The sequence below is a fragment of the Neovison vison genome, chromosome 8 (assembly GCF_020171115.1).
Source record: "Neovison vison isolate M4711 chromosome 8, ASM_NN_V1, whole genome shotgun sequence".
Taxonomy (NCBI): Eukaryota; Metazoa; Chordata; class Mammalia; order Carnivora; family Mustelidae; genus Neogale; species Neogale vison.
Genome location: NC_058098.1, coordinates 83,332,930 through 83,347,175, shown reverse-complemented (window position 1 = coordinate 83,347,175; position 14,246 = coordinate 83,332,930). Strand labels below are relative to the sequence as shown.

Sequence of the window (14,246 nt, the reverse complement as noted above, 5' to 3'; positions counted from 1 at the left end):
GAAAACTATTTGAGTCTTCAGTTTGACCTTATTAATGGCATAATTGGTATTAATGACTTAGAACCAATAAAATACGGTAATATGTTAATGCTAGCTCTCTAGTTTTAGCATTCTCTAAAATTGCCTGAGCAACCAGAATGAATTCCTGGGAAAATAAATGTGTGGTAAACTGTAAACAACTGTGTCAAAATGTTAGCTTTAGAATATGAAATGTTCCCATCTGGGTTTTCTAGGATCTGCGGGCACTTGCTTTGCTCCTGTCAGTACACACTCCCAAACAATTAAACCCAGCTCTCATTCCAACTCTGCAAGAGCTTTTAAGCAAATGTAGGACTTGTCTGCAGCAGAGAAACTCACTCCAAGAGCAAGAAGCCAAAGAAAGAAAAACTAAAGGTTAGCTTTCTGGACTAATATTAATTACCTTTAGGGTGGGAGAGGGGAAGAATACACTCGGTATAACTGACTTTATTGTAGCTGTCGGTTCAGTTGGGTCTCTTGCATATAATGCTAAAAAAAAAACTCTCCCACAAATACTCCCACTGTGATCTTAATGACTCCTTTCAGAGAATGATGTTCATTTTCACAGATGATGAAGGGGCAACTCCTGTTAAAAGAAGGCGTGTTAGCAGTGATGAGGAGCACACTGTAGACAGCTGTATCAGCGACATGAAAACAGAAACCAGGGAGGTCCTAACGCCAACTAGCACTTCAGACAATGAGACAAGAGACTCCTCAATCATTGATCCAGGAACTGAACAAGATCTTCCTTCCCCTGAAAATAGTTCTGTTAAAGAATATCGATTGGAAGTCCCATCTTCGTTTTCAGAAGACATGTCAAATATCAGGTCACAGCATGCAGAAGAGCAGTCCAGTGATGGTAGATTTGAAGACTGTAAAGAATTTAAGGACCTCCACTGTCCCAAGGATTCTAACTTAGCTGAGGAAGAATCGGAGTTCCCTTCTACTTCACTCTCTGCGGTTCTCTCTGACTTAGCTGACTTGAGAAGCTGTGATGGTCAAGCTTTGCCCTCCCAGGACCCTGAGGCTGCTTTATCACTCAGTTGTGGCCATTCCAGAGGACTTTTTAGTCATATGCAGCAACACGACATTTTAGATACTCTGTGTAGGACCATTGAATCTACGATCCATGTGGTCACAAGGATATCTGGCAAAGGAAACCAAGCTGCTTCTTGACATTAGATGTAGCATGTCTACTTTTAAGGTCCCCTCTCCCCCCAATGCTGTTTGTATAAGTTTTGCTTATTTCTGTTTTTGTGCTTCAGTTTGTCCAGTGCTCTCTGCTTGAATGGCAAGATAGATTTATAGGCTTAATCCTTGGTCAGGCAGAAATCCAGATGAAAAAATTTGCATCTTCAGTATACTTTCTAAAGGGCAATCAGATAATGGCTATGTTTTATGTAATTAAGAGTTCACTGTAGTGGCTTTCACTTCCTATGGCTGTCTGGGAGGGACAGGGTTCCCTGGCCCTGTACAATGTAATTTAAACTTACAGCATTTTTACTGTGTATAATATGGTGTCCTCTGTGCCAGTTTTGTACCTTATAATAGAGGCAGATTGCCTCCGATCGCTGTGGTTCTTATTATCAAAATTAAGTTTACTTGTATACGGAACAACCACAAGAAATTTGATTCTGTAAAGAATCCTCTTTAGCTGTGGCCTGGCAGTATATAAATGGTGCTTTATTTAACAGAATACCTGTGGAGGAAATAAAGCACACTTGATGTAAAAATAATTGTTTTATTTTTATTGACATGACCGATTGCTATTCTGTGCACTTAATTAAACGAATTGTGATGACTTTTCATTTGTTTACATTTAACATTGCTTTAGTCTTCTCAGATGAAAGTAATGAGAAAACTGTGAGTGGGAGGGAAGCACTTCATCATATTCTCTTTCACTATAGTAGTAGCGGCAGTCCAAAAAGTCACTTACCCCTGAGCCTTTGAGGCCTCTGCGCAGAGTGCAGAACTGCCGTAGGGAGCAGCCTCAGGACAAGGCCTGCTGCGCCTCACATCGGCATGCTTCCAAACGCGATGCGCTGCTGCTTCGCTACCTAAGAGCTACAGACCTTAAAAACCCTGACGTAAAATAAAGGAAAAGTATCGATGTGCATTTATTTTTTATCTGCCTAAACTAAAAATACAGCTGAAAGCAGCTTGCTAGGACAAGCTTTAGTGGGAAACAGCAACCATCTGTACCCAGCGGCTCAGTCTCTCCCCAAAGGAGTGCTATGGGAGGTAAGGTTCATACTCAATATCCAGGTTGCTTGCTACTTTTAATCTAGTAAGGGTCTAGTTGTAGTAAAGGTTCAAACGGTGCTTTGAATTCTGTATAAACTCATGGATTTCATCCACTATAAATTAAGAGTGTCTTTTTTAAAAGGAATAATGGGGAAGAGGTAAACTTGACATTTTTCCTGCTTACAAAAAGTAATATACCCTTATAAAATCTTCTAATTCAACCATTTAGAGTGGTCAGCCGCAGTAAACCTTTTATTTCTTCAAAATGCTGCTTCTGCCAACAGAATTTCATGCTCTTCTTTACAGACAGGAACTCCTGAACAGTCTAATTGTAATTCAGTCTGCCCTGGATAGGCACAAAGCTCAGGGCAACTCTTGCATAGTGTTCTGGAAAGAAGATAAGAAGCTTATTACAACATTACGAAAAGGAAAACTGTCCATAGAGTACTACACCTTGTTATTTTTTTAATAGTGTGTCAGGGCACCGGGACATGGGTGTGAGCTTGAGTGTTTCTAGACTTAAAGCATACTAGTAACATACCTTCTGGCCAGTTCCTACATCTCCGCTTCATGATGATCTTTTTATTTGTCAACTAAAAACAAAGGGGAAATTCCCTTAAAACAGCTTTTAAAACTTCCAATACAGAAAATCCTTTCATTAAAATCCCTGAGCTCTTAAAATACTGAGTCAACAACTGTACAGTCCCATCTTCCAGGTTATACGTCAGCACCAACTGAAAATCCACTGTTCCTGCATGCCAGCACTGACCTCCAGGACAGAAGTGCAGTGACACTGGTAACCCAGAGTTGATGTCAGGGATGAGGCAATGCAGACCTTAGTGATGGGTGGCCAAAATGTGAAACTTGTGGAGCATGAGTTAAGAATTCAACTTCTTTCTTCTAAAACCATAAGCATTAGCACATCTACTATGCTTAGAACTAAGTCTTCATCTTTATCATTACTATGTTTAACATTTTTTATTTGTTTTACAACCAGGTACACATAGCTTTACTATGACCAACTTTATGATGTTCTCAAGTTTCTGTGAGCTCAGATTAAAAAAAAAAAACAAACGAAAGCAAGTTTTAAAAGCATGGATTTTAAAAAGCAATATTGGGGTGCCTGGCTGGCTCATTGGGAAGAGCATGTGACTCCTGATCTTGAGGTCATGAGTTCAAGCCCTGTGCTGGCTATAGAAACTACTTAAAAAAAAATAAAAAGCAATATTAACAGAAGAGTCAGTCCCAGCTTTTCTTTAACCCTAAAGATTACTTACCAATTCTACATATTCACCGGTGATGTTCCCATCAAACATTTGGAATTTCCCTCCCTTTCAGTTCTAGTACAGCAGGATATTTAGAAAATTTTTGCACCAACTAACCAAGCAAACTTATAGCAGACATGTTAGTCCAGTGTGCCCTATCACCTTTTTAACCTAAATCCAAAGTATTAACAATTAAGGTAGTTTGGGGTTGTTGTTGGTTTTTTTTCCTTATCCTTAATCTGTAGCTTTTACTTACAACTTTCTCTCCTTCTCCCTCAGTGGGAGAAAACTCCGTAATCTATCCCCTAAATGTGAATCTATATTCCTAAAATGCTCATCTTGTACTCCCTTGAATTTTTTGAGACTCATCCTAAAGACTTCTGTCCCCACCGTCTAGATAGATCCCTTAGTTGTTAAGAACATAGCCGTGTGGGAAGTGAAAAACCAGCTCCGCTTCTTAGTGGCACATTTTTTCCCAGTATCCGCACTGAAGATCCCAGCTTAGGAAGTTACTTACGTCTTTCCCAGTGAAGACGCCTTACAGTTGCTCTGTAGTGGCGTCAAAGAGTGCGATCATGTGCAGTGCCACAATGGGGATCCTGGATCTCAGAGAAGAGATCCGAAGGATAACTAACTAGCCTGCCAGGGAGCAAGCTACTTAGATTTTAAAATGCAGTCTCCCACTCTTCATACCAAAATGTCCCCAAATTTCATACCACACGTTCCACACACATGGAAATAGCACGAAAAGCCTTTTAGCACCACCAATTCTGGTTACCGTGAAACAGAGCACATTGTTCCTTGGAGCTCTTCAGCTTTGTTCCACTCCCAGCCCATTGCTTAATATCCCAAATCCTTCCTGGACATGGACATAATGGCCCAGAGGGCATAACGATAAATAGATAAAGGACAAGAGCACTTAAAGCCAAAGGGTGTCAGTTGCCCAACACCAGAGGCCAAGAACAGGACCTAAAACCTCCCAATCCAAAAGGCTGGAGAGGTTTTTCCGTTGTGGTAGGTGAACCTCAGAGTTGCTTGGTTTACAATCGTTGCCTGCCAAAGAACCCCACCTTTGACACACAGTCTTGAACTATGTACTTATCTCATAAGAAAGACTATGTATACATTCCCTTCCATCAAGAATAGAAGTCTCATTTCATTATTTCCCCCCACAATGGCAAGGGATGCAAAGATGAATGAAACAGCCCTCCTCATTAACCTTTTCCAGTTCATCATTTAGGACTTTGAAGCACCCTCATTAAGCACTTCCTTTTACCCCTCCCTGCATCCTGACCTCAAAGGTCATACCTGCAGGGTGTTCTCACTCAGTTTCCTTTTAACTGTCAATTCCTGGGTTGCCATGGCTTTCCTTGGTAAAATCATTTCCATTGTAAATTCTAAAAAGAAATATACAAGAAGTGATTTTGATAAAAAAAAAACTTTTTCCCTTTGAGCACCACCAATAAGGCAGAAAATCCAAACAGCTTATAAGAAAATAAGAGAACTGATATTTATAAAGAATTCTATATCATTAAGAATTTCAAGACCTTACCATGTTTATAACATAAAACTAATTATGAACATGAGTTCCATAGGAACGAATGGCTTTTTTTTTAAATGCCTCACTTTTATTTTGTTCTTGATAAAAGTATGATATTTTCAATGTTTTTTTCCAAAAACTCCATTTTATAAAACTACTAGCTTTATGACCTTCACCTATTTAATTGCTTCACCACCACCTCCCAAAGCTTGGCCTCCCAGTATTCCAACCTGTGGGCCAGGCAGCACCTCATACCTTGATAACAGAGTCCAAGGATGAGGTGCGGACATACAGGCCCCTCAGTCCTTCTGCCTGGCAGCTGACTAATTTAGGGAAGAAGACAACAAATGACCTCACTTCCAAACAGTGTAGATGCCATCTAGGTAAATCTCAATTATATCTGTAATGCCTCGCATTCCTTCACTCATTCATTCAACAAAGATTTATTCATAAGCACCTACTATGTGCCAGGAATTGTGCAAAAAGCTGGTGATACAGCAGTGAATAAGACACACACCTTCCATGCCCCCTTAGAGCTTACACTCTAGTAGGGAAGATAAACCTGGAACAAGTAATTATACAAACAACTGAATGAATTGTCATTCCAGAAAACTCTCAGCAGTTCCATAGGCTAAATAGTTTGCGGTGTATATGATACCAATAGTCACTAATTATGGTCTTACTCGTGACTAGCTCTCAACCTCCAGACTACAGTTTATCCTGCAGCATAAAGAGTTGTTTCAGAAGCCTCACAGACATCACCCTAACCTGGGAATCCAGACCACAGTACAGAACATAACTTGGGTAAATAGAAAAGGGACCCTCTGGTTCACAAGGGTTGCCTCCTTTACCTGTCTTAAGTGCCTTCAGGTAATCTCCAAGAGCCTCCCTGACCTTGGCGGTGCCTGCAGTTTTCCTAAGATCCTTCAGTATATCCCCATCTCCTTTCTTTTTACTCACGCTCACCTACAAATCAGAAAAATAACAAACCTAAGAAAAATCTGGTTTGATGTACTCTCACAACATGAGGACATACGGCTGGGAGAAGTGCTGTGATCCTGGGGGAAGAGGAAGAAGTGGATATAAGAGAGTTGTGCCAGATTTCTTTACAGACTTTGAGAACATGTAAGGTTTTTTTTAATCAAAGGTCCATTGACTGGGTTGATGGTCAAATCTGGAGTGGACTTCTTAAAAATGTGAACCCCTTAATTTGCATATAAAATGTTATGTGTATATGTATATGTATTATATTGATGATGTAGTCACCCCATGGCTTTTATCAGGGTCTAGAAATGCGCTGTCCAGTATGGTAGCCACTAGCCACATTTGGCTGTTGAGCACTTGAAATGTGGCTGGTCTGATTTGAGATGCGTTAGAAGTGTAAAATAATACACAACAGACTTTGAAGACTTAATACAAAAAAAGAATGTGAAATCTCAGTAATTTTGATACTAATTACATGTTAAAATGGTATTTTTATATATTTGGTTAAATAAAAATATTAAAATTTCACCTGTTTCTTTTAACTTTTTTAATATGGCTACTAGAAAAATTTAAATTCTGTATTGTATTTCTATTGAACAGCGCTGGTCTAGAACCCCAAAGCCAGTGTAATTAGAAAAATCAAGTTCCCACAATAAAGTGGCCTTGGAGCTACTCTTTTTTGATGTGGAGGAAAACTGGGAAAGGAGGGAAGAAAGAGGGAAGGAGGAGAAGGGACAAGAAGAGAGATGGGTGGAGGGAGAAGAGAGCAGATAGGAAGAAGGAAGCATCCGAATGCCGCCCTGGGGATGCTTCTGTGGTATTCTCAGAAGGAAAAGAGGTGTTGGTTTGAAATACTTAGTGTTCCTGTGATTCTCTTGAGCTGGTCCTGATCCCGGGTCCTGGGTCGCAGTTTGTCATGTAACGCCACCAAGGGTTGAATCTAAAAGGCCAGCTTAATATGCTGATGAAAACCTTTCCAGCTGAATCTTAATATAGTGAAGTGAAATCACAGCCCTTAAACATGGCAACCCCACAGCTGAAGATGGCTCTGAGCCCTACTTTTATGGTATTTTATAACCTTTACTAAAGGCCAGTCATAGGCATGTATCTCAGTATGGTTTAGTTTTTCTATCTTTGTTAAGAATTCACATTTAAATATGTTCACAAATCAAAAAGACCCTCTGTCAAACTATCTTAGTTTGGAAAATCAACAAATGGTACAAATGGTCATTCCCCTCTTCCCCCAGGAAGCAAGCTTCCCAGCTTCAAGAGGACAGTCCCTGGGGGTGCCTGGGTGGCTCAGTGGGTTAAAGCCTCTGCTTTCAGCTCAGGTCATGATCTCAGGGTCCTGGGATCGAGTCCCACATCGGGCTCTCTGCTCAGCAGGGAGCCTGCTTCCTCCTCTCTCTCTGCCTACTTGTGTCCTCTGTCAAATAAATAAATAAAATCTTTAAAAAAAAAAAAAAAGAGGACAGTCCCTGAAAACCAAATCTGGGAGCTCCACAAAGCTCCACCCCCCAGGAGAGCCAGGCAAAAGCAACGCCGCAACTAGTTTACCCAAACCGCAATATAACTGAAAGAGGGGACAGCTAATGTGGAGAATTTTCACTATTTTTTTTTTTTAAGATTTTTTATTTATTTATTTGAGAGAGAGAGAGAGAGACAGTGAGAGAGAGCATGAGCGAGGAGAAGGTCAGAGAGCGAAGCAGACTCCCCATGGAGCTGGGAGCCTGATGTGGGACTCGATCCCGGGACTCCAGGATCACGCCCTGAGCCAAAGGCAGTCGTCCAACCAACTGAGCCACCCAGGCGTCCCGAGAATTTTCACTATTAAAGGGAAACCACAAAGATGCAGAAACAAAACCCCATTCATCCACCTGAGCACGTTCCAGTCTGTACACGGTCACATTTACCTGCTACCAGCCCAGAGTCACAGAGGAAGGGGTCAGGGAGGGCACGGGCACTTGTATGGGCCCCACACCTGGAATGCAGGCCAGTCTAGGGCTTCTGGGGCTTCCTCTTCTTCTTCCTACACCCCTCCGCTCCACACTTCACCCTGCCTCCCACAGTCTAGCACACCTGCTTGGCAAACAAATCCTACATAGTTCACCAAAACTGCCGTACAGGAATCACAGTCTATTAACAGTTTTTCAAATGCCCAATATATATAGCAGAAACTTGACCTTTTAAACAAAAGAAACCAGGAGATACCTCACCTCAGTGTCATCTACTTCACTTTCTTCAGAAAGGTTGATTATTTCAATCAACCCCTTGTGCTTTGCACCAGATTCTTTAATTACACCTAAAATAAACAAAATATGTTCTTCAATTACAAAGTAACAACTGGTTTATGCAAAACTGCCCACCTTCCTCACAGGATACCACCACAGAGGATGACAAGGCAGGCTTAAGGCTTTGCCACCACACAGGTGTTCTCCTGGCCCAAAACAGTGGTAAGGGAACAAGGAAGGTGGAGGCAAAACCTGGCCAATGAGAGTGTACACAAAACTAGGGGCCAGGTGGAAGCATGAGGGCGAAGTGGGCCTTTAACCAATGCTTCTGTTTTCCTCTCCCCATATTCTTTACCTGGTCAAAGCAGGATAAAGGACTATCTTGAAGAGGAGTCACATATGGGATGGGAGGCCAGAAAGGAGGAATGAGATCTAATCAGGGAAAGCATGAGGGGAGGCATGTGGTGGCTTGGGGAAGATATGTGTGGACTCCACATAGCTGGATTTCTCTCAATACCAAAAAGCAGATTTCAGGGACATCAAGACAGCAACATAGGTTATTCCCAACTTCTGTCCCCATCACAAGACAACTAGCAGCTATCCATAGACACCACAGTGAAAATCACTGAATACACCCTTATGGAGCAGACACAAAGTGCCAAACGAGAACGGTAGGAGAAGTGAAAAAAACTGACCAAATCATCCCTCCCTCATGTCAGCAGGGAGCTGTGGTTTCTTCAGTGGGGAAAAAGGTGGACCTCTAGGTCCCCTAGCATTGGGGGATGGTTCCTAGAAGGCCCGCCTGGTTCTCGGCTCACAGGGACCACTGGGAATCAGACAGAAGCAGGGCAAAACTTCCACTAACCAACACTCAAAATCCTGTTGGACCATGTTCCTGCTACAGCAGAGCATGAGCAAAGATCCTGGCCAGTAATTCCACCCATCTGCAGAGCTGAGCTGGTAGCCCTATGTAGCTAGGGAGCTCAGTTGGCAGTTATGCCTGATTAGGATCCCCAGTCAACGGACTGAAACCAGCTCTGAAGCCCATCCTACCACCCCACCCAGTCAAGGAAGCAAATCTGCAGCCCCACTCAACTACTGAGTGTAGTCTCCCATCATCCGGACCATACAGGAAGCCTGACCAGAGAATCTGGGCCGCCACTGACCCCATCCTCCAGCTCCACTTTGGACAGGAAGTCAAACCAGCAGCCCTGCCCAATGGTTGAGCACAGTCTCTGGTCCCACATAACCAGGGAGCTGGAAGAGAAACCCTAAGCAACCTTGAAGCCCAGGCTACAGACCTACCCAAACATCAGACACAGCTTCTGGCCTTGTCCAGACAGGGATCCTAGACAGTGACCCCACCCAAACACAGAACACAGCCCCTAGCCCCAGCAAACTACAGGATACAGCTGGAGGCCCATCCCCACGAGCCAGCCCAGCCAGCAACGTTGCTCGACAGCAGAGCATAGCCAGTGGCTCCCTGATCTTGAAGTGAAGCCTGCAGACCTATCCAACTTCAGGGCACAGTCTAATCACAAAGCACAGCCCGAGGCCAGGTCTAATCATGAAGCCCTGCCTATGGTCCTGCCCAACAGAGTCTAGCCAGCAAAACCATGTGGTCAGGGACCATAGCTTGAGACCCTACCCAACCAGGAGCAATGGTGGAGACCCACCATAGCCCTGCCCAATCATAGAGTCTGCCCAGTAGCACTGCCCTTCGAGGGAACACATCCAGGGACCAGCTCCCAACCAGAGGGGACTGTAAGACACATGTAGAGGCCCCATGTGACCATGCAGTACAGCCAGCAGCTACAACCCGCCGGGGTGTCTGCTCAGCAACCCTGCTTGAACACAGAGCCCAACCAGCAGACCCACCCAACCAAGGAGCCCAGAGAGGTAGAGCCCCAGCCTCCAACCCTGATCAGAGTATGGGCAGCGGACCCACGCAACTAGAGACCCTGACAGCATGCCCTGCCAACCACAAATGCTACTAGATGACGCACCAACTAACCCAAACTAAGCTGAATGGTGAAGGTCTTTTCCTCCTGAAGCAAACCCATGAAGTCTGGAAAAGGAAACCACTTACATATGCAGATACCAATGTAAGGAATTAAGGCTCATGAACAACCAAGTAAACATGACACCACCAAAGGAAACTCATAAAGCTCCAATCCTAAAGAAATGGAGATCCACAAACTATGTGTTCTGTAATTAAGAATAAATCTCTTAAAGAAGTTTAGTGAACTATAAGAATACACAGACAAAATTAGGAGGACACTGCATGAACAAAATGAGAAATTCAACAAAGAAACAAAAACCAAAGAAACACAACAGAAATCCTGGAGCTGAATACAATGACTGAACTGAGGAATTCCACAGAAAGCTTTAATAGCTAAACTGACCAAACAGAAGAAAGCATTAGTGAAATAGAAAATAGGTTATTTAAAATTAGCATCATAAATGTGTAAAACCCATATGAATGTATATACCCAATGTGTAATGGTAAATATATAGTTAAAGTCAGATCATCAAATATTGCAATGGTGTTGCATAATTCACTTACATCTCTACTTTAAAAGTTAAAACATAATAAAAATAACCATAAATACAATAATTTGTTACTGGACACACAATATGAACATATGTAAATTGTATGATCAATAATGTACAATCTGAAGAGGGAAGAAGTATAAATTTCTGTATGCTACCAAAGTTGTTAATAACTTAAATAGCATGTTATAAATATATTTCATATAAGCCTTAGGGTAACCACCTGAGGATAACCCATAGTAGATATGCAAAAGATTATGATAATGGAGTCAAAGCATACCACCATGAAAAGGCATCAGATCACCAAGGAAGACAAGAGAGGAAGCAAAGAACACAGGATCTATAAAGCAGTTAGAAAACAAAATGGCAAGTGTAACTTCTTACCTATCAATAATTACTTTAAACATAAATGGATTACATTCTCCACCAGAAGACACAGAATAGCTGAATGGATTAAAACAAAAACAAGAAAGATCCAACAATATGCTGCCTATAATACAGAGACTCACTTTAACTTTAAAAGGATACACATAGGGCACCTGGGTGGCTCAGTGGGTTAAGCCGCTGCCTTCCGCTCAGGTCATGATCTCAGGGTCCTGGGATCGAGTCCCGCATCGGGCTCTCTGCTCGGCAGGGGCCTGCTTCCCTTCCCCTCTCTCTGCCTACTGTGATCTCTCTCTGTCAAATAAATAAATAAATTCTTTAAAAAAAAAAAAAAAGGATACACATAAACTGAGAGTGAGGGGATGAAAAAGACATTTCAAGCAAACGGTAACCCCCCTCAAAAAGGAGTAGCTATACTTGTATTAGACAAAATACTAAGAAAAAATGGTTAAAAAAAATGAAAAAAAAAAACTAAAGGAGGTTATTATATAATGCTGAAGGGATTGATTCATCAGGAAGATAGAACAATAGTAAATATTTATGTACCCAATACTGAAGCAGCTAAATATATAAAGGAAATACTAACAGAACAAGGAGAAATAAACAGCAATACAGTAATAGCTGGGGACTCTAAAACCCCACGATCAATAATGGAGATTATCCAGACAAAAAAAAATTTGTAAGGAACAGCAGATTTAAACATCATAGACCAAGTGGACCTCACACATATATATAAAGCAGCTCATTAAACAATAGAATACACATTCTTCTCAAGTATCCATGGAACGTCTTCTAGGATAAATCATGTTATGACACAAAACATGTCTCAACAAATTAAAAAATATAGAAATTATAGTATCTTTTCAAACCATAATGGTAGGAAACTGGAAATTAGTAACAGGAGGAAAGCTGAAAAACTCACAAATACATGGAAATAAATAAAACATTCCTGAATAACCAATAGCTCAGAGAAATCAAAAGGGGAATTTTAAAAATACCTTGAGTCAAATGAAAATAGAAACAACATACCAAAACCTACGGGATGCAGCAAAAGCAGTTCTAAACTGGAAGTTTTTAGTGCTGAACATATACATCGGGGGGGGGGAGATTTCAAATAAAGAACGTAACTTTGTCTCAAAGAGAGTTAGGAAAAAAAAAACACACACACACACTAAGCCAAAAATTAGCTTAAGAAGCATCTATAGGGGTGCCTGGATGGCTCAGTTGGTTGAGCGGCTGCCTTCAGCTCAGGTCAGGATTCCAGGATCCTGGTATCGAGCCCCGAACTGGGCTCTCTGCTCAGCGGGAGCCTGCTTCTCCCTCTCCCCCTGGCTGCCATTCTGCCTACTTATGCTCCCTGCCAAATAAAAAATAAAATCTAAAAAAAAAAAAGAAGAAGCAGCATCTATAGATTCCATATAACCTTATCAAAATGCCAATGGAATTTTTCACAGAAAAAGAACAATTCTAAAATTTGTGTGAAACCACAAAACACCTCAAACACCCAAAGCAATCCTAAGAAAGAACAAAGCTGGAGGCATCACAACTCCTGATCCCAAAATTTACTACAAAGCTACAGTGATCAAAATAGTATGGTATTGACATAAAAACAGACACAGAGACCAATGGAATGGAATCAAGAGCCCAGAAATAAACTCATGCATATATGATCAACTAATATTTGACAAGAGAGACAAAAATACTCAGTGGTAAAAGGTAGTCTTTTCATTAAACAGTACTAGGGAAATGTCACAGTCACATGCAAAACAATGAAACTGGGCCCTTATCTTGCAACACTTACAGAAACTAACTTAATGTGGATTAAAGATCAGAAACCATAAAACTCCTAGAAGAAAACACTGATCTTTGCAATAATTTTTGGATAGGACACCAAAAGCACAAGCAACAAGAGCAAAACAAGTAGGACTATATCAAACTAAAAAGCTCCTCCAACTGAAACAATCACTAACAAAAGGAAAGAGCAACCTGCAGAATGGAAGAAAATATTTGCAAACCTTATCTGATAAGAAGTTAATACCCATCATGCTAAGCGAAGTAAGTCAATCAGGGAAAGACAATTATCAAAAGATCTTACTGATTAGAGGAATTTGAGAAACAAGACAGAACATCATCAGAAGGTTTAAGAGAAAAAGAAACAAGATGAAATCAGGGAGGGAGACAAATCATAAGAGACTCTAATCTCAGGAAACAAACTGAAGGTTGCTGGAGGGGAGGGGGCTGGGAAGGATGGGGTGGCTAGGTGATGGACACTGGGGAGGGTATGTGCTATGGTGTGTGCTGTGAATTGTGTAAGACTGACGATTCACAGACCTGTACCCCTGAAACAAATAATACATTATATGTTAATAATAAAAAAGTTAATGCCCAAAATATATAAAGGAACTCAGAAAACTTGCCAGCAAAAAACCCCCAAATAATCCCATTAAAAATGGGCAAAGGACCTAAATAGACATTTATGCGAAGGAGATATTCAGATGGATGACAGGTACCTGAAAAAGTGCTCAGCACCACTGAGCATCAAGGAAACAGATCAAAGTCACAATGAGGTATGACCCCACACCTGCTGGAACAGCTAGATCAAAAAGAGACAAGAGGTGTTAGCGGGGATGTAGACAGAGCACAGGGAATCCTCCTGCACTGTGGGGTGGGAATGCAAACTGGCATGGCCCCTGTGGAAAACTGTGTGTGGAAGTTCCTCAAAAATTAAAAATAGAACTACCATATGATTCAGCAATTCCACTTCTGGGTATTTATCCAAAGTTAATCAATATCTCAAAGACACATCTGCACCCCATGTTCACTGCAGCACTATAGCTGCCAAGACATGGAAACAACATATGTGTCCAGTGACAGGTAAATGGATAAAGAAGATGCGGTGGATACACTCACACACACACAATAGTGTATTGTTCGGCCATACAAACAAAGGAAATCCTGCTATCTGGGACAAAAAGGATGGACCTTGAGGGCATTATGCTAAGTGAAAGAAGTCAGACAAAGACAAAA

The 14,246-nt window shown here is 41.5% G+C and overlaps 1 protein-coding gene across 6 annotated transcripts in view; it reads left to right on the top strand.

Moving 5' to 3' along the window:
• The window catches only part of USP34 (ubiquitin specific peptidase 34), a 250,840-nt gene extending 248,706 nt beyond the window's left edge, over positions 1–2,134 (top strand). For all 6 annotated transcript variants that reach the window (XM_044264036.1, XM_044264038.1, XM_044264037.1 and 3 more), the window contains 2 exons: positions 234–393; positions 587–2,134. In XM_044264036.1, the coding sequence (XP_044119971.1) occupies positions 234–393; positions 587–1,194 (768 nt within the window). In that variant the 3' untranslated portion in view covers positions 1,195–2,134. The remainder of the gene's footprint in view (positions 1–233; positions 394–586) is intronic.
• Positions 2,135–14,246: the final 12,112 nt, after the last annotated feature.